Source organism: Argiope bruennichi, chromosome 3 (assembly GCF_947563725.1).
Source record: "Argiope bruennichi chromosome 3, qqArgBrue1.1, whole genome shotgun sequence".
NCBI lineage: Eukaryota > Metazoa > Arthropoda > Arachnida > Araneae > Araneidae > Argiope > Argiope bruennichi.
This window is the reverse complement of record NC_079153.1, coordinates 21,021,309-21,043,420: the sequence shown is the minus strand read 5'-3', so window position 1 is coordinate 21,043,420 and position 22,112 is coordinate 21,021,309. Positions and strand designations below refer to the sequence as shown.

The 22,112-nt window shown below is 26.8% G+C and overlaps 1 protein-coding gene across 6 annotated transcripts in view; it reads left to right on the top strand.

Annotated features, from left to right (window-relative positions):
• LOC129964234 (uridine-cytidine kinase-like 1) overlaps positions 1–22,112 on the top strand; it is a 64,395-nt gene that overhangs the window by 29,123 nt on the left and 13,160 nt on the right. For 3 of the 6 annotated variants that reach the window (XM_056078961.1, XM_056078964.1, XM_056078962.1), the window contains exons 2-9: positions 11,636–11,889; positions 13,790–13,896; positions 14,522–14,692; positions 16,297–16,368; positions 17,959–18,148; positions 19,473–19,534; positions 19,883–19,899; positions 21,422–21,614. In XM_056078961.1, coding sequence (XP_055934936.1) covers positions 11,636–11,889; positions 13,790–13,896; positions 14,522–14,692; positions 16,297–16,368; positions 17,959–18,148; positions 19,473–19,534; positions 19,883–19,899; positions 21,422–21,614 — 1,066 coding nt within the window. Of the gene's footprint in view, positions 1–9,304; positions 9,463–9,484; positions 9,729–9,872; positions 10,203–11,635; positions 11,890–13,789; positions 13,897–14,521; positions 14,693–16,296; positions 16,369–17,958; positions 18,149–19,472; positions 19,535–19,882; positions 19,900–21,421; positions 21,615–22,112 lie in introns of those variants that run through there. The other 3 variants (XM_056078959.1, XM_056078963.1, XM_056078960.1) reach the window with 3 other exon arrangements.

The window sequence follows — 22,112 nt, the reverse complement described above, 5'->3', positions numbered from 1 at the left end:
AACAAAGCTGGCGAGGGCGTACAAGAGAAGCGCTCCAAATATTTGAATGCCATTTAATTTTGATGTAAGTGATTTGCATGAGGAATTTGTTAATATTAATCCATTTCAAGAACAATTAATAGAAATACAAAGTGCTTTCTGTTTAAAATTAAAAACCGAAAAGCCAATAATTGTTAAAGAAGCCCTAAAAGTATTATTGCCCTTTGCAACAACATATATGTGTGAGGCTGGTTTTTCGGCTCTGTGTGTAATCAAAAACAATTACCGGAACAAGTCAAATCCTGAAATAGATATAAGATCTCCTTGACAAGCATTCAACCGAGGCTTGAAGATCTTTCAAAATGTATTCAAGCACAAGGTTCTCATTAAAACTGAATGACTTGCATTTAAAATTTAAAAGACTTAACATATGCATTGATATTTCTTTTTTTTTAGGAATAAGTTAAAATGTCAATTATTTTCAAAAAGTTATAAATATATTTTAATTTGGTCAATAAAAATTATTAAAAACACTTGATTATTAATTAAATTTTCCTTGGATCGAAAAGTACTTTTGTTTATCTTTATTATTAAAAAAATAAATAAAAAATTTGTAAGTTAAAAAAAATCATCATCGTAGGATTGAAGATTTTTTAAAAATACGATCTAAAATAAAGCAACGAAAAAATTTTGACTTTTTTTGGGTCGCGACATGAACATATTTCTCAAATTTGGGTAGCGGCTTAAAAAGGTTAAGAACCACTGCTTTAAAACGCTTGGACCAAATAAATATCTTGTATGTATGATATAAAATAAGATGATGACTTCTTTAAAAGTTATTTGTCTGAACTTAAATGTCATAATCGAGCATTTTTTAAATGCGAATTAATATTTAAATTACAAATATATATATATATATATATATAGATAGATAGATAGATAGATAGATATAGATATAGATATAAAGATAGATAGAAGGATAGATAGATAGAGATATTTAGTATTTAAAAAATTATACTAAACTTTAAAGCCAATAATATTGACCTTCAAGATGTTACGCCCTTTCAGGTGCCCTTCAGGCGAAGCCAGTAACATTATCAACTTGCAGTAGTGGTCTCGCTGATATTTTATATCTACTGCTATTCTCTAATAAAGGTGTTGATAACCCCTGTAGCTGGATGTATGTGTTTAATCCAAGGAAAGATGCCATTCTTGTCTTTCTCTTATTTTCGCACACACACATATATAACAACACACATGGACGATGATCACATAGATAACAAATATATTTTTAAATATGGAAATTGCCGCTGACAAAGAGCGAGCGGTGCTTCCTTGCACCAGTTTCACATCATCCCTCAAGTTGAAGTGTTTACAATAAAGGGTGCTTAAAGGCGCTTCCCTCACATTCCAAATATACAAATGGTTTAGTGCATACTGAGACATCTATGTTCAGCACTAATTAATATTTACTATATTAATAACCATAAAAAGAATAAAAAATACAAATAAAATAATTAAATGAAAACAAAAATTACAAATAATAAAATTACATAAACACCCCCCCCCCCGTCAATCCGTATAAAATTGCATACCTTGAGCAATGGTCTTAAATGCCACGCTCATATTTTTATTTTCAGTGTCCCGTTCAACCAATTAAAAACAAAATTTGGCACATTATTTTAGCACTAAGATTGCATATCAAGGTGCATTTTTGAGCTGGCAATTTTATATCGCGGAGGTATGAATCAGCAGATGAACAATTCGATTGATTCGAAATTTGGTAAGGATCTAAACTTTAGACACTAAAACAATATACCAAATTTCATTTATTCTTGCCACTGTAATTTTTAGTTTTCTTTGTTTACTCTACACATGCGAAAGTACGGATCAACAGACTGTCAACTTCTTGACGAATTTGTTCAGAATTTGATAAGTATCTATTTTGATCAAATGTAATCAGTTTTATCAATTTAATCTTTTATATTTTATCGTTATTGTTTTCACTTGTACCCGGACAGCAGACTTCCTGAGAATAAATTTCGTTAAATTTGATGGAAATCAATAAATTTGATAAACGACCACATGCCAAATTTCATTCATCTAGCTCAAAGCATTTTTGACTTATCGCATTAACAAAGATGATTCAAAAAATGTGTTTTTCATTATTCTGACATGTCTTAAATGTGGAGTGTTGTCGAAATTTCGAGTTCGAATTTTTTTGACGATTACAATAATTTCTTTTTTGTGTATCTTCGTTATAGAAGAAAATAAAAACACTAATTGCTGATCTATATACAGATTGCTAATCGGCCATTAAAAACAAGCCGGACAGATACACTTCATCAATCTCGATTGTCTTGATGACCAAATTAATTAGTTTATCTTTTAGTGTCTGAATTTACGTTCCGTTGCAAAGAAAACTTTCTAAACCACTTGCTTATTTTTTGCAAAATGCATCCATCAGCTGATGACGCTGCAATGCAGAAATGACAAAAAGTTTAAGAATAACCGCTTGCGTAGATAAAAGGGGCAAGAAAGAAAAAGAAAAGCTTAAGGTAGATAAGCGCCTCATTAAATGACCTTGAGAGCATTTGAGTTGAAATAAATGATAACAATGTAAACCTCATTTCAGCCTTGTTATAGCTGTTATGAAGAAGAATATCGAAAATAAAAATCTGTTTAAAAATTATTATGTTACAGATTTCACCCAGCAGGTTTATAATTGCGCTAAAAGGACGCATAATTTTTAAATTTACAAAATATTTATTTGATACACATTTATTTATTATATACAAATGAGAAAAAAAAGAAAGGAAAAAAAACTACATTTTTGTTGTTGTTGACTGTAGAAACGAAAATACTTTTACAAAAATAATTACCCTCGGGTACAGAAGCTATATATTTTTCACTTTACATCCAGTGAACAAGGTCTTCGTTTTAAGCTATAGAAGAAATCCCCGCTATTAAATATTTGAAGAAGCAAAGAAAACGGTGTGAATTTTTGGATAACCCTTTGTTGAAAATTAGACATATATATATAAAGCCTGTATTCATTTCATTCTAAAACGTTCTCATATTTCCTGATCCAATTCTCACTTTTTTAAAATTAATTCTACACGCGCTCTATAAGACTGCTGAATTCAGTAAGCTCAAACTCTGAGCGAAAGGATAAAAATCCCTAATGCTTACAAGATTCTTTTAAAGATACCTACGATTCCCTTCCCTAAATCGACACATGGCAAAGAAATCTCTATCAAAATCTCATATTAAAATCTCTGAAAGGAAAAATTCTCTCTGTTTTACTCTTGTGACGTCGCTTATTGTTCGTGTTCTTATTTATTAGTGGGGCGTCGCTTATTCTTTAGATGAAAAAATATACATGAGCATGAGCAGTACGTCTTAACATCTCACCGTCAAGCTCTCGTCTACCAGTTATGGCGGGAAAGCGTCATGTGATCAATGACGCAACATGGCGCCATACAGGATATGAGAATTGTTAGCAGCTCCCACATATATAATTGACAAAATTCAGAAATTTTTTTTGAACAGCTATAAAATTGGTATCCTTTTTATGCAGGATTATTTTCAGAAGTTACCTCGAAAAAAAATTAAAAAATTCCACAAAATCTCGGGTTTTTTTTTTTTTTTCCTTCTGTTACTTAAAAGACAATGGGTAATTTTTAGTTAACGGAATAACAAATTAAAAAATTTAAGAAAATTGCTCCAGTTTTTCTATTATTTTTAACATATGGGTAATTTGCAAAGGAATAAGGATAGAAAATTTCTTATGTTACTAATATTCTGTCATGTTATTAGAAATATCGCTGTTCCTTAATGGATAGTTGACTTCGTCCTGTTTCCATTGCTATTTTTATCTGTAAACTTTTATTAAAATTATATAATTAAATTTTTTAAAAAAAAATGTAGTATTTTATAATCAACTTTTAAAAGAAATTATTCCTTACTCAATTTGCAAGACCGTAATTACTACAGGGGAAATCTGTAGAGTACCCTATGGTCCCAAGCATAAAAAGTTCATTCAACAATTTTGAGGTTGGGAGATATAAAAGGATCCCTTATTATTATCTGTTTTCCCAATACTTTCAAATCTCTCATTACGGTTAGTATGGTGCCTCCGAGTGAGAACACAAAAGTGGTTAAGGGTAAGAGATATAATAAAAAATAAGGGCATAATTTGTTCCGATTCTGCAAAGTATATAATTACGCCTAATAATTGGATACGTTTGGATAATTGGATACGTTTGGGAGAAATAATAAATGGTAAGGACATTATCATTTGTTGTTTAGATGCTTCCAAAGTCTCTAGTTAAGAGTAGTAAGATGCCTCCGAGTGAGAACCCAAAAGTGTTTAAGGTATCCGACTGGGTTCGGAGACGAATTTAAAAAAAAATGATACATAAACATTTTTTATTGTACCAAACAGCTAAAACAGACTTGAAAGGTCATTATTAGAATAAAAAAATACACTCATTGGCTTTAGTTTTTGAGGGGGAAAAACCCTGCTTATTTAATGAATATTTTGTAAAATTTTAATGTTAGAAAAAGCAAAATAAGTTTAAAAATAATAGAAATATTTAAATTTTATTTTACTTTTATATAGCTGAAACTGCATAAAATGTAACAGATCACAAAATAAAAAATATTTTAATAAGTAAAAATTTTTCGAGCATTTGAAGTTGCCTTTAATGATTTTTTTTTGTCAAAATTTGTCTATGTTTTGAACTTAAAGTAAAAAGTTTTAAAACATGTCTAAATGATGCTATCTTAAAATCCATGGTCTATGACGTCCTCAAGGTTTTGGACACATGCATAAAAAAATTCATGAAATTTTAGTATATTGATTTTGAGAGATTTTTTTATCATGTTTTCCGTGAATCAATCACAGTGAAATATTCATTCTTCAGAAAATGCATTTGGATATTATACTTGTAAACTAGTTCATCCAAATGCGCTAGAAACAAATGTAGTTTTCAGGGTTTTTTTAAAAAAGAAAAGCCAAAATTAAGCAAGCTACGGCTGAGTTGGTAAAGAGTTCATATCAAATATTATTTTGGAGAATTTTACAGTAAAAATAATATAAATGACACATTTTCGATTAAAAATACCACTGTTTCTGATTTTATTTTTATTTGTTGTGTATTATTGAAACTACTGTATCTCTGGTTCTATCATACAATATAAAAAACAAAGTTTTAGAATCTGCGAAGTTTGGACTTTTATTTTCAAATAATAATGGAAAAAAACAACAAATTTTTCATGAAAAAGCATTTTTGCAACCTAGTCGGATACCTTAAGGTTAAAAGATGTTATAAAAAATTGGGGCGTTATCATCAGCTGCTCCAATGCTGCCAAGTATCTAGGTAAGACTTTGCTCATCTGACTCAGTTAAAAACTCGGCGTTATCAAATCTAATACACATGAATAAAAAAGAGTCAATAATTCTCCGTAACGTCATTCTTTTATCACTTCAGCAGTTAGCAATTTGTTTAATTTCTTATTCACACTTCAAAGCTGTAAAATGTGTGTATTTTATCTCATTTCTTTTATCACTCTTATCATTCCAGGGTTGCATTCAATTTACATTTTTAAACAACTTTAACATATGTTTGCTTTTCTTTTTTATTTGACTTTTGTATGTTTTTTAATCTTGAGTTGAAATGATAATTTTAAAAATAAAAACACAAAATTAAAGATTTGCCATTTTCGTTACTCACATTTGAAATCGTATTTGCTCTTTGTTTTATTTATAAAAAGTTTATCACTATGGAAACAGAATCAGTTTTATATCAAGATTTTACAAATTTTTCTTCAATAAGTGTTTATTATTACTAGTGTAAACGCATAACTACTCCTTGAGAAAGATTATTTTTTATTCCAATTACCAGAACATACAAAATTGGACCAAAAGTGCTATCAAAAAAGTATAATAAAAGAAGGCACTGTTTTCTATATAATTTGTTTTGTTTCAGATGTAAAGCAGGTTGAAAGAAATGGTGTGATTTTATATACATGTATAGTACGATAATTCAAAAGTGTCTCGAACTAGATTAATGAAATTTTGCTAACATTCCTTACACCGAAATGTGAGATCTATTTTAACCCTTGAATCTCCATCAAGGAAAATAAATTCTTTCCCCTAAACACTCATCACACCCCCTCAGACATGAGGATAAGAAGCTTCCGGTATGGTAGTTGGTTCTTGCCACCCGGATGGTACAGAAATGGCTGGGGGTCGGATACCACACCAAACATGGACATGGGCGTATGGGACGTACCTCCCACGGGAGGTGCTGTATCGTGGTCGGAGATGATTCTTAGGATACAACCTCAGTTCCCGCCCTAGATCATTTATATTTTTCCAGGTACCTCAGGGTCGGTCGGAATAGTCAACTTGTGATTATCTAAACATTCGCTTCTCTGCCCAAAATGTATTATATAAAATGGAATTTAAATATGCGTAACTGAATAATTAAATTTTAAGTAAACGCATTGGTATTAGTATCAATGAATATATCATACACTAGTTGCCTTGAGTGACCAGTTAGTTTGAGGGGACATTGATTTATATTTTCAATTAAATGTTTTATGCTTAACTCGATGTTCATGATTCCCACACCAAAATATTTTTATGCATTAGAGGCATAAAGTCGTTTTGTTTAAAGGTCGTTATCATTAACCCTTTGATAACCCTTTGACTACCTAACCGGACAGGACAGAATCGACGAAGGCGTGCCTACAGCAGGTAATGGATACCTAATTAAAATTAATCAGTTATATATCATAATTAGTAATATAAAATTTTTATGCATGTTATCATTTTTTTTTTATCTTTCTTTATCTTAATAACCATATTCCCTTACAGAGTCCAATAGATACCCAGGAATTAAATATTCATGTTTAAATCATAGATACTAGTAAATTATTAAAGTTATTATAAGGTTTCGGAGGTTAAGGACCTACGAGTCCAGGTGCTTCGTTGAAATACCCAGAACGTCGTCGTCGGACTTGTACCTTTTCTATTTATTTTGTACATGAACCTCCTAATGGAGTTGAGTCCCATGACATCATAGTGCTATAAAACTTGTCTGGATAATTCATTTCAAATTTGACTCTTTTCTTTTTGCATTAATGTAATTTCACTTTCAAATTTATTGTATAAACTATGGAGATAATTAAGGAGGATACTTAGGAGTATTTAATAATGGAAAAAAAATCGCACGTTTAAATATTTGATGAGAAAAAAATTCTGTTTTAAGAAACAAGAAGTATTTGTTGAGAATTAAGTTTTTATATTTTAAAATGGTGTAAAAATCCATTTTTTGCTAATTTTTTATGACGAAGAAAAAAAAATTGCTTAGTTTGTAAATAATTAAAATTTTCAAAAGATCACTTGATAGGTAGCTTTATGTTTAATTATATATGTTGCACACACATGTTACTTTCTTTCATAAGTGTAGATATTTTTAATTATGTATTTGTTAATTTGCTTATATGTAGGCACTCATGTTTAAAGTACAAAATATTTATATTTTGTAGTTCTTTTAACTATTTACTTATTTCTACTTCATTAAAATACTTAAATAAAATACTTCAAAAATATTTGAACGATTTTAATATTTCTTTATATAAATAAAACATTTACAAAATATCTTATTTATGGGCAAAAAGAATATTTTGCTAATTCAGTATTTAAAGTTTATTAATAGAGTGAAAAATTAAAATTAATTAAATATTGTTAGTATAAAGGTTTCATAAAAATAATTTGTTTTAAACAGAATTACGATTAACTATCTATTTTCTATTATTTTACAAATTTAAATGTTTCAAGGAAATATATAATGGCCTGATTATTAGGAAAATTTTTATACTCCCTTTTAAAAAGGTCAATAAAATTAATGTTTTTTTTAATTACAGAATACATATCATTTGAGACATTACTCAAATGGGGTTATTTTTAGAGCTACCAACAACTACGAAACGCATCTTTATTTTCATTGATCATTGACTCCACTTCTAATAATAACCACTTTAATGTGTTTTAAGAGCAGCAGCTGCTGCCATTTTGGCACATCAAATCTTATTATTCTGTAATGCTGCATGCTTTTGTCAGACTTTACATTTTGGAAATTCTTTAAAACACCACATTCTTTACCATGTCATTTAAAATAAATAATTCGGACTGAGGGAAAATTAGTCACTTTAGTAGTACAACTATATGTCACAAAATTTCAAACTGTTTTGTATAATATTGTAAGATACATAATATTTAAATTTCATATAAATTTTTTTTGTTGATGATGATGTTGCCTCAAACACTGACTTGCCTTTGATGCTTTTATTTTGAAAGTTTTATTTCGGAAACATTAAAAATTTCGCCAAAAACTATAAAAATAAATAATGTAAATAAACATTCTCACAAAATTTCAGTTTTCACATAACTTTGTTCTTTGAAATCAGCATTCGTCAATTTTCATCAATTTCAACTAATTGGCTGTTTCTCTAAGTAAGGAACGACTTTTACACGAATTTGTATTTATTATTGTATTGTTTTCAAAATCCAGCTATTTTTTCAACAGTTTTGAATAGTATTCAACTTAAGAATCAAAGACATATTTGCATCAAAATGTGTTTTTATTGTATCCCATCAGGTGCAAGCTGAAATTGTTGTCGCTAGTTTAAAAACAAATTTTCCGTAAAAACAGACAGCTCAGAACTATTAAACATTTTTTATTTTACAACAACAAATGAAAAGCTGAGTGAAAAAAGATGCATTTTTGAATAACTGACTTTTTAATTTGAATACTTTTCAAAAAGTGAAAAAAAATTTTTTTTACGAAAAATGTTGATTTATTTATTGTTTTTAATTATAAGGAATTATAATTTATTTTTATGGTTCCGCAATCATGTGCTGGCAATTTCTTTTTATTTTTAATTGACCGATTATTTCACAATCATAAATACTTATATATATCAAAGTGCAGCATTTTTCAATACCTGAATATATTTATAATCAATTTAGTAAATTAAAATAACATAGTTTCTAGCTTAAAAATTCTTTAAAAACAGATTTGGTTATACTTAACCGTTATTTTAAATAACTCGACGACAACGAATTTCAAATTTTAGCGCGTTACGCAGGTATACTTTTTCTTAATTTTTCTGTTTTTTTCTATTTCCGTTAGTTGTTTTACGCAAAGCGTAAAACACGAAATCCGAGCCTCACTTTCGTTTTCCCATTTTTATCTTCTTTACCCTTGAACTACTTCCTCGTTTGAATTTATTAAGAAGCATTGGAATAAACCGGTATTTTCTAATGCCAAATTGCTCGCGAAAAGTGCAACTTTTTGAATCGAATTTTACTCAAGAATTAGCAATTGGACGTAGGTTGTGCTTCCTTTTCTGCATGGTAATGGCGAACATATACTTCAGCGATCCACCTAGCTCTGCTAGTTCAGATAGGTACGACCTTCACCTGTGCTCTGAATTTATTATAAAAGCAATATAAATAAAAATAAACCTGCTAGAAAAACAAAACCAATACTAGGTTGTGATTCATAATTCCACTGATCCGTATCCTCTTCCAATGAGAACTCTTATTGAGGTCGGGGATATCCCTGTAATGTGATTGGTTAGATTTCCCGGCGGTGTTAATAACACACGTTGTGTTGATGAAATATTTCGTGATCCCTTTATTGTTCCTGTAGAAGTTAGAAAATGCGTGTATAGTAAGTACAAAATTCGGCATACTCGATCAGTTAATGTAGCACAATTATTAAAACAACTCTGTATATTTTAATGTGTATTTTTATGTAATTATGATTTATCGATTTCATACCTTGCATATGTACGTTGTACCCACAACAAAGACATCTGTTCTCTGCTGCGGAAAAAAAGAACGAAGTGTTATAAACATACCAGAATTCTAGTAATGAGTGAGAACTGATAAAGATTATCTACCGGCTGATAAAAATTTGTATTTTCGGGAGAAATATTTAGTGTTTTTCGTTTAGAAGATGTTGGCAAGACACGTGGTTTGTATGCGGTAAAATGACGCGTTGCAAAATTTTATTTTTGTCTTTCTTGGATTGAAATTGTATGTTCTTGAAGAAACCTTTTCCATATGATTAATTTGGTGGATTGAAAATGACCGGAAGACGTACCTCTTCGCGTTTGAATGTGCCGATGCAACGAAGCGATAGGTTAATTGTTTAATTTTTTATATGTTTTGAAACATTATACTTTATTACTAATCTAGTATTATGCTACTGTAATTTTTATCAATTAGTGAAATTCAAAAAATATCTGTAATTTTGTGTTTAATTTTTAAAAATATTCAGCTTCTATTTATTAGTAGTATTTGTAGTTGGAGAAAAAAACTAGAATTTATGACAATGGTTATCTTGCCGCATACCTCATGCAGTACTAGAATTTTTTTAAATTTTTTCTTCTATTTATTTATATTAGTCATTAATTTAGAAAGAGGATTTTAATGAAATATCGAGTAATTGTTTTAATATTTAAAATTATACATTTGTATACTAGAACTTTTTTATCATTCTATTTTTTTTATTTATGCATTCATTCATTTTGGAAAATGCTGATTCTACTTTTTAAAGTTTCTTAAATTTATGATAATTTATTGAGATTATTTCTTTTAGCTTCAATTGCATTTGCATAAAAGTATGTATGAAAAATAATTTTTGAAGAAGTATAAATTAAAAATGAGATCTTCATTTTAAATTTTCTTAATAATTGAAAAATATATTTTTGTGTGTAGGATTATTTAAACTATTATATCTTTCATTTACTATAAAAAAATATAAAAGATATATTACTTTGCATGTTTTGATTTTAAAATATGTTTATTGGTAGAGTAAATTGTTTACAATTTGCCTATTATCTTAATTTTCTGATAACAATGTATTTGATATACATAAGTGTTACATAAACTTGTAAGGAAATAAGTTTGTATTCTAGGCATAATTTTTTTCTACTTTTTCACGTAGAAGTGGAAAAATCATTAAAATATTTCATCATTCTCAGTAATGATTTTAAAAATTTAGTGAGTTGTATATATATTGTTCATGAAAGATATTTTTTTTTTTTTTTATGAAAGTTATTAATAGGAAGGTATATTTTTACCTCATTCTTGGATGTAACATTTTTACATATAAGTTTTAAATATAAATAAACTGAATGCATTTTATCAAAAAAATTAAATTCTATTTAAAATATTGTTTAAGTAATTAGAAAACTTATTTTATAGATTATCATATATTTTGTGTGGTTAGCATTAATTTGTACCATTATTTATGTTATTTTCTGGAGTTTAGTTTGCAAATAAAATAAAGAAGGAAAAAATAAAATTTTCTTGATTCCAAATTTAGCAGATGCTTATAAGCATATAATAATAATAATTGTATATGATGAAAAAAATATCTTTTTTTAAAAGAAATTTCAGTTCTGTGTAAATTTACTGTTTTATATTATTTAATTTCATATATATTGATGTATTGCTTTTATTTTTTTTAAACCTATTTCATGTATCATATGCTTGACAGATTGGTGATTAGACAAATGTATTTTATAATATACAGAAAATGTTCTAATTTTTCTTTTCTGTCTTAAATAGTGGTAGTGGAGATGAGTTGAACTTTGAAGATGTCCCTGCTGATGATGAAATGCAATCATCCCCCCTTTCTCCCAGTTTCTCCCCCATTACTTCCCCTTCTCACAGAGTAAAGAAACGAGAACGTACATGGTCATCTTCAAAATCAGGTGTATCAAGAGAGCCTGTACTCAGGACAAGACAGAGGACCATCTACACAGCTGGTCGTCCACCGTGGTATGACACTCAAGGACAACTGGTGGAGCCATTTGTAATTGGTAAATATTAAAAATATGTTCTTATTAAATTAAATTTTTTTGCACTTTTTATCTGTGTATTATAAATTTTCTAGGGTGTAATGATACATGCATTTAAGATGCTTGATAAATAATTTTCTTAGTATTTTTTCTTTTTATGTAAATTTTAAATAATTTTTTGTGGTATTTTGGATTAATTTGATTTTGCATTCATACCTTTGTAAATCAAAAATGTTGATCACAAATGTTGGCAGAAACCAGTAAGTCAAGTCTAAATTTATATGGACCACAAAAAGGAACAAGAATTACTATAGAAATGTTTTCTAACTTGTGTTTGGCACCTATTCTCTGCCATTTTGCAGAATATCTTTTTCATGGTAATAAAACAATTTTTCTTTTTCTTTTAAACATTGTGAATGATAGTAATCATGGCTTTTACAAAACATTTAGTTTATTAAAACATGAAAATAATTTTCTATTTTCAAACATGGAAGTAGAATATTAATGATAAATTAATTTCAGTTAAAAGAAATAATTTGAAATGGGCTTGAAATAGAATTGATTATTAGCAAAGGCAACTCATTCTCTAGTAAAGCATTGTTATAATTTTTTTATGTGTATTACTCTTATTAATAATGGCTTCAAAATTATTTAAAAAAAATTTTGGGGCTTTACATCATATTGAAATTTTTACAAAGTTTGAGTAAATCTAATATTGAATTGTAATATGCCCATTAAATAGATTGTATTATTTATAAATCATACTTGATCTTTAAAGCCACTTCTGAGTTATTATTATAGAAATAGATGAATTGAGATCATTAGTATCAAAGGCTTTTAATGCTAGAGAATTGCTATTTATTGATGCCAAAACACTTCAGTGATTGAAAAAAAATGTGCAGATGATATTTAACAAAAAATAATCTTTCGGATATTTAGATAAGAGATGAAATTTCTTTGCGATTAAAAATGAGCCTGTTCCAAATGGAATATTTCAAATACTGCCCAAGATATTGTATTTAATGCCATTTTCTTGGCTACTGGAGATACAAGGTTATTATAAAATACTAATATTTCTAGAAGAGCTGGAATAATCATCATCCAGGTTATTAGGTATATTGTTATCATATCCATTTTTTTTAAACCATGTGTAAAAGATAGAATGGATGTAATATCTTCTATTGTTTCTATGCATTTGTTATTTTGATGAATTTGGTGCATTTTTTCGAATTAGATTTTCTAGTAAATGATTATATCTTCAATAGCAATCTGTTCAAAGTATGGGTTTAATTCCAAGACTGTTTCTGTGAAATAATTCTTGTTTTCATTCAAAGAAATAATTGAATATCCTAGATTCCAAATGAATAAGATTTTTTTTTTGGTTGAGATCATCAGCTCTAATTAGAATTTTTTTAGCTATTCTGTAAATAACTGTTGGGAGATTTTATAGATAACTTTTTCAAGGCTTGAAGGACAGAAAAATTACCTGTAAAGAATAGTAGATATTTTTTGGAATTGCAAGCTTATTATTTACATTTGAGCAACACAGTTACAATATTATAACCACCACACTGGTTGACATAAACACAGTTGCAGTCAATCACTGGTATGACTGATAAATCTATTTGTTGGAAAGTATATAAAAGTGGTTCTAGAGTACATGTTTTTGCTGTAATAGTTGCCATAATTGATAATTACACAATTCAATGGGTATTGAAAAAGATATAATTGAATACAGAGCACACACCAGCAACATTTCTAATAATGTAGCTTTTGTGAAGTGTTCGCATAGTACCATAATGAATGCATATAATAACTGAAAGAATGAGTTGTAGGAATGCATTATAATCTTACCATTTCCTGTTGAAAAATATGCTTGAAATTTTCACTTTGACATTTCTGATGTACATTTTCCTTTTAGGAATTTGTGGTGGCAGTGCTTCTGGTAAGACAACTGTAGCCAGAAAGGTGATTGAAGCTTTAGATGTTCCTTGGGTAACTCTGTTGAGTATGGACTCATTTTACAAAGTAAGTTTTAAAAATAATACCTTTTTTGTGAATGTTTTTTTCTTGATGAAAAATTGTTCTTTCGAAATGGTTGCAATTATACTGGAAGCTTTAAACTTTGGAAAATAACTACTACATTAGCTTTATATAATGTAATGGAAGAAGCTTCTTTTGTAATCAAAGAATATATAATTTTATAAAGTAATGTATGTATATTAAATATCAAAAATATATATTTCTATTATGTGCATATAATAAATGTATAAAAAAATACGTAATTTTATTTAATGTAATTTTTTCTTTTGTTGCTATTTTATATTAATTGATTTTAAAAATAATTTGTTTCCTCAAATGGAAGTAGCCAAATTTGATTGATGGGTTATGAAATTAAAACAGAAATTTACATGGCATGAATAGCATAAAATATTATATTGCATGAATAGCATAAGAAATTATATGACATGAATAACATAAAAAAAAATATGACATGAATGGCATAAAAAAATGGCATAAATAAATAAAGCAGTGTTTAGTTTCTGCTTTATTTATTTTTTTCCTGCATTGTAAGACTAAATTTGTATTTTTTCATTTGTTTTATAGTTTTAGTTGTATATTATAAGCTGTAGTTGCTGAAATTTTTTTCCAGGTGTTGGATGAAGAACATCATAGGAAGGCCAAAAATAATGATTATAACTTTGATCATCCAGATGCTTTTGATTTTGATTTACTTATTGAAACTCTGAGAAAGCTAAAGGAAGGAAGAAGTGTTGATGTTCCCATTTATAACTTTGTCTCTCATTCCAGGGAAAAAAGAATGGTATTTTTTTTCATTATCTGTTGTTGTTTCATTATCTATTGAACTTTAAATCAAGTCAGTAAACATAACTTGAATGTTAATTGAATTTTAAATCAGTCAATTTATAGAGTGGCATGCAATATGGAAATTATGTCCTTTTGCATACTCTCCAACAGGTACAGAATTTCTGTAGTTGCTGTAGAAATTAGGTGAAAAATACAGAATTATGGTTATATGTTGAAAACTACAAAAGTGTCAAAATACCTTCTTTCCAAATCCTTACTCGCAGCAATGTAAAAAATTCTTTAACAAAAAAAAAATCTTGTTCTAACATGAATATAAAGATATTTGAGTTGACCCTGATTACCAAAATATAAATGTGAATTTGTTATGATATTAAACTGAGCATTGATGACTTTAAAAAGTAAAAATGCTAGCTATTTATTAAAAAAAAAAAAAAAAAAAATGTGAATACCAATAGGTTAATTTGTTAGATCAACAAAATCTTGAGTGATTTTTTTTTTAAATAAGATTATTTCTCTTATATAATTAGTCAGTAATAAATATCTGTTAAGTAATTTTGAGTAATGTTTGGAAATATATTTTTTAATTAAAATTTTTTGGAAGTATCTATTTTTCAATAATTTATTGTTATGTTATATGTAATATGTTTTTTAGAAGTGCTACTGATGACTTGGTAACTAATATTGGTGTATATGCTGTAATGTATTTAATGCAAAAAGCATTTTAAATGCTCTATGGGACATATTGTTGTACCTAAAGCTGTCAAATTTTGGATACAATTATTTTTTGGGTAATAAGTTACCATTAACAAAGATTTTTCAAAATTTCTATTCGATTTTAAATTTTATTTGGAATTTTATGTTTTTCCTCAATAACTTCAGATCGTATTATTGCCCAATTTCTTAAAAATAATAATAATAAGCTTTTTATCAATTCCAATATTATTTTTATAAATTTTCCTCTTATTTCTTTGAATTTTTAACTTATTTTTATGTAAACTTATTTATAGTACTTTTCAATGTTTTAGCAACCACGCTTATATGCTTGCTGAATTTTAACGATGATATATATACAAATCAGTCTATATTGTATAATTAAAAGTGAATTCTAAAAATAAAATAATAGTAAATGAATCAAGATATCACTGAATATGTGGCAAGAATTTCACAATAATACTTTATAGGGAATGGGGTAGTTAATTGTTTTGAGTTTTACTTCGTGAAATCAGAATGATTGATTTTTCAATATATTTTTAATACATAATGTATTTTTGATTTCTTAAACCACTTTCCTGCTGTTTGCATTCCTGTAAAATGATTTTATAAATAAAGTGTTTTTCTTTTGTCATTGAAAAATACATCCGAAGTAACTTTTACTTCGGAATAGTTTGTTATCAGCTTCACATAGTTTGTTATTATGATTATTTGCTGTAAAAGTATGTTCTCTTATTAGTTTATCTGTGTAATAAATATTTAATTAGTGAATGTGATGGTAATTGTAAAATTTAAAATCTATCTGAAAAGCTGCTTGAAAAAAATAAAATTAAAGAAGGAATTTTCTAATAATATAATGAATAATCTGTGTTCTTTTTTTATTTTTAGAAGACAATGTATGGTGCAAATGTTATAATCTTTGAAGGCATTCTAATATTTGCCCATAAACAACTAATTGAAGTAAGTATATGTTAAAAAACAGTTTATTTAAATTTATATTTGGAATTTAAAATATTTATTTACAATTTGATTCTTATTCTAGTATTTAATTTGATACATATTATGATCAGTCCTGTTAAATTTTTATGCATTATTTAGGAAATGCCATTTAAAAATTTCCTTTTTTCTCTATTACATTAAATTAATACCTTTTTTTTTTTCCCCTATATTGTTTGCTTTTTGTATTGATGTTTAAATCATTTTGCTAATTTTAATCGTTTTGTGTTTCAATTGTATTTCAATTTGTAATAAGGTATTTGAGCATAAAGGTTTATTTACCTTTAAGAATTTATTTTATATACTGTAAGACATAAAAATTTTGCCTTAAAATTTTATTCATGATTTTGTTGTTTTTAGTGAAATTGTAATTATTAAATAAAAAACTCTATAGAAATAGCAATTTAATGTGATATCTTTTAAGAGTTTAAGAAGTAATTTGTATAGAAATTTCAACACATGACTGTAGAAATACTAGAACTTTTATATGAAAGATATTTATATATTTTAACTATGGGTACCTGAAATCTCTAAAATGTAAACATGATTTATTGGAAATATATATGAATGATATGCTAATATTATTTAGTTGATATGTGTTCATTTTTATTTGCCATGCATTTTATGCTTTAACAACTACAATTCATTGAATGTAATTTGTATTTTATTAGTTTTTATATGTTATAATGTATGAGAGAATTCATTGATATTTTGTTATTTAGATATGCAATTTCATTATCAGTGTTAGTAAAAACACTTGAATTCATATCATGAATATTACAACTACCTTAATTAAAAAGAGATAATTATTTTTTGGATATGAAGAATATGTACCAAGAATATAATTTAAAAATATACTCAATCCAACTAAATTTTGTTAAAGCTACACTCAACAAACTTTTTTGATAAATTAGATATTATGTATTACTGCTATGCTGCGTGCTTACTTAGCAACCTTCGTGAATAAAGGAGTTGTGGTGTTCTGTAAAATGTTGTTTTAGCTAGACATGGTTGCTTCAAAATGCCCTGTCATTATAATATATAGTTTTGGCCTTGCAGTATTGAGTAAGTTTGACTGTGCATTTTTTCTCATCCTTGTTGGTTCTGTCAAAAATAATATCTGGTTATATTTTATGTATGCTATGATATGTTAAATCATCCTTTTCTTTCTTTCTCTCTTTTTTTATTTTTTATTTTTTCTAGAATCTAAAAAATAATCAAATGTTTCCATAATAAAATTTGTGAAAAAGGAAAAGATATATTTATTAATCGCTAGATACTTTGTTGTGTGTAGAATCATTGATTTCAAAATTTCTGAATTTTAGTTATTATATTTTTATGAAAAGAAAGTTTTAAAAATATTGTCTTTTTAAAATTATCTGAAGATTTATTAAAAGGAAATTTTTCCACATGGAAATTGTGAAAAATGTAATGATCTGTGACCTCTTCATGTATGTCAATATGTGTTGGTGAATCAAAAATTTTAAAATATTATGATAATAAATATTCATATCTAGTCAAGAGGCATACTAAACATTTATTCTTTTCTTTTAGATGATGGACATGAAAGTGTATATTGAAACAGACTCAGATATTCGGCTTGCCAGGAGGTTGAGACGAGATATCATGGAAAGGGGACGTGACCTTGAAGGAGTCTTAAAGCAGTATGAGAAGTTTGTAAAACCTGCTTTTGACTACTATATAGCTCCTACTGTAGTTCATGCAGATCTTATCGTCCCCAGAGGTCAGTAAAAAGATCTGTTCTTTAAATTATGTTATTAAAAACCTATAAGGAAAACGTCAGTAGCAAATAAAATGGCTGCAGATGCATTAATTTCTAAAAGTCTCCTTGAAAGTGATGCATGTCATTTAGAAATTGAAAATGATTATATGTTTATGGGAAAAAGAAAAAAAAAAAAAAAGAAAAAAAAAAAGGACTAAGAAGTCTCAAAAATAAAAAGTACTAAATTTTTTTTGTAACAATTTTCTTATTTTCATTTAAATTTTCTTGTGTATGAAGAATCCTTTGGCATGACAAAGTAAAGACTTGTTTCTTTCGTTTTAAATATTTTTGTTTTTAAACTTTTATCACTAATTAAGAATATTTATCTAAGAAACACCTTGTTTTTTGTTTTTCATGAATTTAAGTATCCCTTTTTATCATATCAAACTGAATGAGATGATGAAAGTATTATTTGAGAAGAAAGACCAAAATTTAATTTTCTTAACTTAATCTCTGTATTAAATATTTTATTTGCTGTATGATTTGATATACTAATGCCTTTTTTGAGGAGCAGGTTTTGAAAGCTATTTTTATGTTACTTACCTAATTGAGAACTTAAGACCTGCTAAAATTAAAATAAAGCAATGGTTAAAATTTTTAAAAATGTGGTTTTTGTATTAAATGCTGATTTTTAAAGGAATTTAATACTTGTTTTGAAATAAAATTGTTGGTAGCAATTATTATTATCTTAATATTATTTGTTTGAAATTTGTTAAATGTTGATAAATATTAAAAATAAGAAAAATCATATCAAGTATAATTTTGAAAACTAATTAATATAACTCGGAAATGATTAAAAAATAATAACATTATGTTTGTAAATTCAATACTGCAAAAATGTTCTATGTTACTGAAGTTTATAATATTGTGCTTGCATGTTAATTTTTAGCTTGTTATTAAAAATAGAGAGAGTTAATTCACAAATGTTGAAACAATTGTCACAGGTTTAATGAACTACTGCTACTTAGTTGTTCTGTAAAAGATTTTGCTGTAATTAAATTTTTATTTCATGTGTTATCAACTTTTCATTTTTTTTATAAGAAATATTTTATAATATGCAAAAGTAATGCTTAGTTTGAAATTAGGTTTTCATCCAACCTAATATTTTATGAGCTTTAAATCTATAGCATATAAGCAGATATCAGAGAAGATAATTATCTATCAGATACAACCAGTTTAATATACTATTTATATTAGATTGTTTCGAAATAAATGGTGTAAAAGTAGTAAATGATCTTAGTTATGTTTTTTCCCCCTGTAAGTTCAATTTAAATTTTTTGTTTAGGAGGTGAAAATGAAATTGCCATTTCTCTAATTGTTCAGCATGTTCATACGCAATTGCAACTGGTGAGTAAAACTAGGGATTTTTTTTTTTTTTTTTTTTTTGAAGATCAATATTTTTCTATGTTTCCTTCATACATATTTTTGTAAAGTGTACATTTTTACTATAAATATTTATAATATTAATTTTGATATAACATAAAATTTCTAAAGACTTTATTCCCTTATTAAAATTAACAGTATAGAATTGTTACACAATTGTGTTGCAATGGATTTTAAAGTAGTGTGTTATTCTCTAATTGTTTGCAGAAGTAATTTACAAACATTACTGTTTTATTTGTATATTTTGAAATATATATGTATAGTTTTTAAACAGTCACCCTAATAGCTTTTCTTTACTTTTTTTCTTTTTAGAGGGGCCTTAAATTAAGGTAAGCCCTTGAAATTTATTAAGAGTGCTTTTGTTTTGTAAAAATTTAAAAAAAAATATTTTCTTAATTAAAATGCTTTTTGTTTATTGTTTTTGCAGAGAAACATTTCTTGAATTCAAGTAGGACCTTTTGAGTTCTAATTTTACTATTTTTCTGATAGTTTTTAAAAATTATTATTTCTTTTGTGTTCTAAAAATTATATTAAGTTTTATTTTTTTACATTAGAATACATTTCTAATTTAAAAATAATATTAATTAATTTCTTAAACATACTTATTAATTTATTCAGAAAGAAATTGCAATCAGATTTCTTCAAAATGCTTCTTTTATAATATTATCTTTTTTTGCTCTTTAATAAATATTTTTTTTGAACAATAAATACTTTGTAGGAAAAGGTAAGAGTATTAATTATGTATGCTTGTAACTTGTATATATTATGTCAGTTTCAATTTAAATCAATAATTATAATGTCAGTTTAGATTTCTTATAATTGATGATAGTTTTATCATTTTTTTTAATTCATCCAACTAAATTTAAGAAAACATTCTTTTGCAAATTTTTAAAGCTGGTTTCATGATTTTTCAATAGTTAAAGGAATGCAAAATGAAATATTGTACATTAATTATTTTTACTTGATGTAATAAGAGAGTTCTGCTCATATATATATATATAATATAATTTTGAATATGTTGGGCAAATAATAATGAAAAAAATGTGAGCAATAATTATTTGTGTTTATTTATTCCAGCAAACATGGCTGTTTAATATTTTATAAGATTTTTCTTTAGCATTATGAAACAAGTTCTTTTGAAAATTAAATTTGTTCAACAAAGAATTTGCTATTGTAATTTGTTATATTATATAAATGATTTGAAGTTTGGCATGCTCGGGAACTATGCTGATTATTAAGAAATTGAAACTATGATCAGACAAATTGTATTTTCACCTGCTCGCATTATATGTTATCACTGATAGGATAATAGTTCAGTCTGAGTTAGTCTTCAGTTAGTTCAGGCATTTCTGCTTCTAATTTGTACTTTACCTGAAATTAGAACATCTTATACAACTGTATTGAGTAATGCATAAGAAAGAAACTCTGCATTAGATATAAGTTGTTCAAATTTTTTTTAAAAAAAAAATTATCTTTGAGAATTCAGTTAGTTTGTAATTAAAATAAATTTATAAAATCTGTAGACTGTTTTTTAAATATTTAGACTATATTCATTTTTTATGCTTGTTACTTTAGTCTCTATCTATGCCAAAAATGCCATTTCATATATACATCAAAGCAAGATTTAATGAAACAGTAAAAAAAAGAGAGAGAAAGAGAATTTCAAAAATTGCAGACTTTTTCATTTAAAAACTTTTTTTTTTACCCATTATTTAACTATACTTTTTACTCTCTCTTTTTTTTAAACCAATATTTAAGAATAAAATGATGAAGATTTCCAGTGCAATTCATATAAGAAAAGATTTATTATACTTATTCATTTGTTATATGTGCTTTTCTTTTTCTTTCCAGAACAAAATTGGCCCAGTGTCATTCAGGTCAACCTCTTCCGGAAGCTCTTTCAATTCTTCCTTCCACATCTCAAATTAAAGGCCTCTACACCTTCATTCGGGATAAAAATACTTCCCGTGATGAGTTTATTTTCTATTCCAAACGGCTCATGAGGCTTCTTATAGAGTTCTCCCTGTCTTTGCTTCCTTTCAAAGTAATATTGAACATCATATTTGTTTTTGTCTTTGGTTTCAGTTATAGATATAAACCCATTCTGAAAGCATATTTACATGGATAATACAATCAACCCATATTAAGATATCCCCCACCCCTTCCTGCTCTCATTTTTTGAACAATGTGCATCCCCATATATTGAAATGTTGGAATAGTTATCCCAAAGTTAATACAAAATATATCAACTTACTGTGACTCAACAAAGGTTCAAATTTCAATTTTAAATATTTTAGATTATGAACATTTTATTTCAGTTATGCTTGAAAAATGCTTATCTAATATTTTATGTATTGTTATAGAAGAATACTCAGATTGGTTCGAACAACAGAAAATAAAAATAAATATGAATTTAGCGTTTTAAAGAGTTAAAGCAGCTTCTCTCATGTTCAATAAATCTGACATTTACAGTGAAGCCTCTTTAGTCTGTTATGCATTCGATCTTTTCAATCATACCAATTTTCTTTGAATAAATGAAATT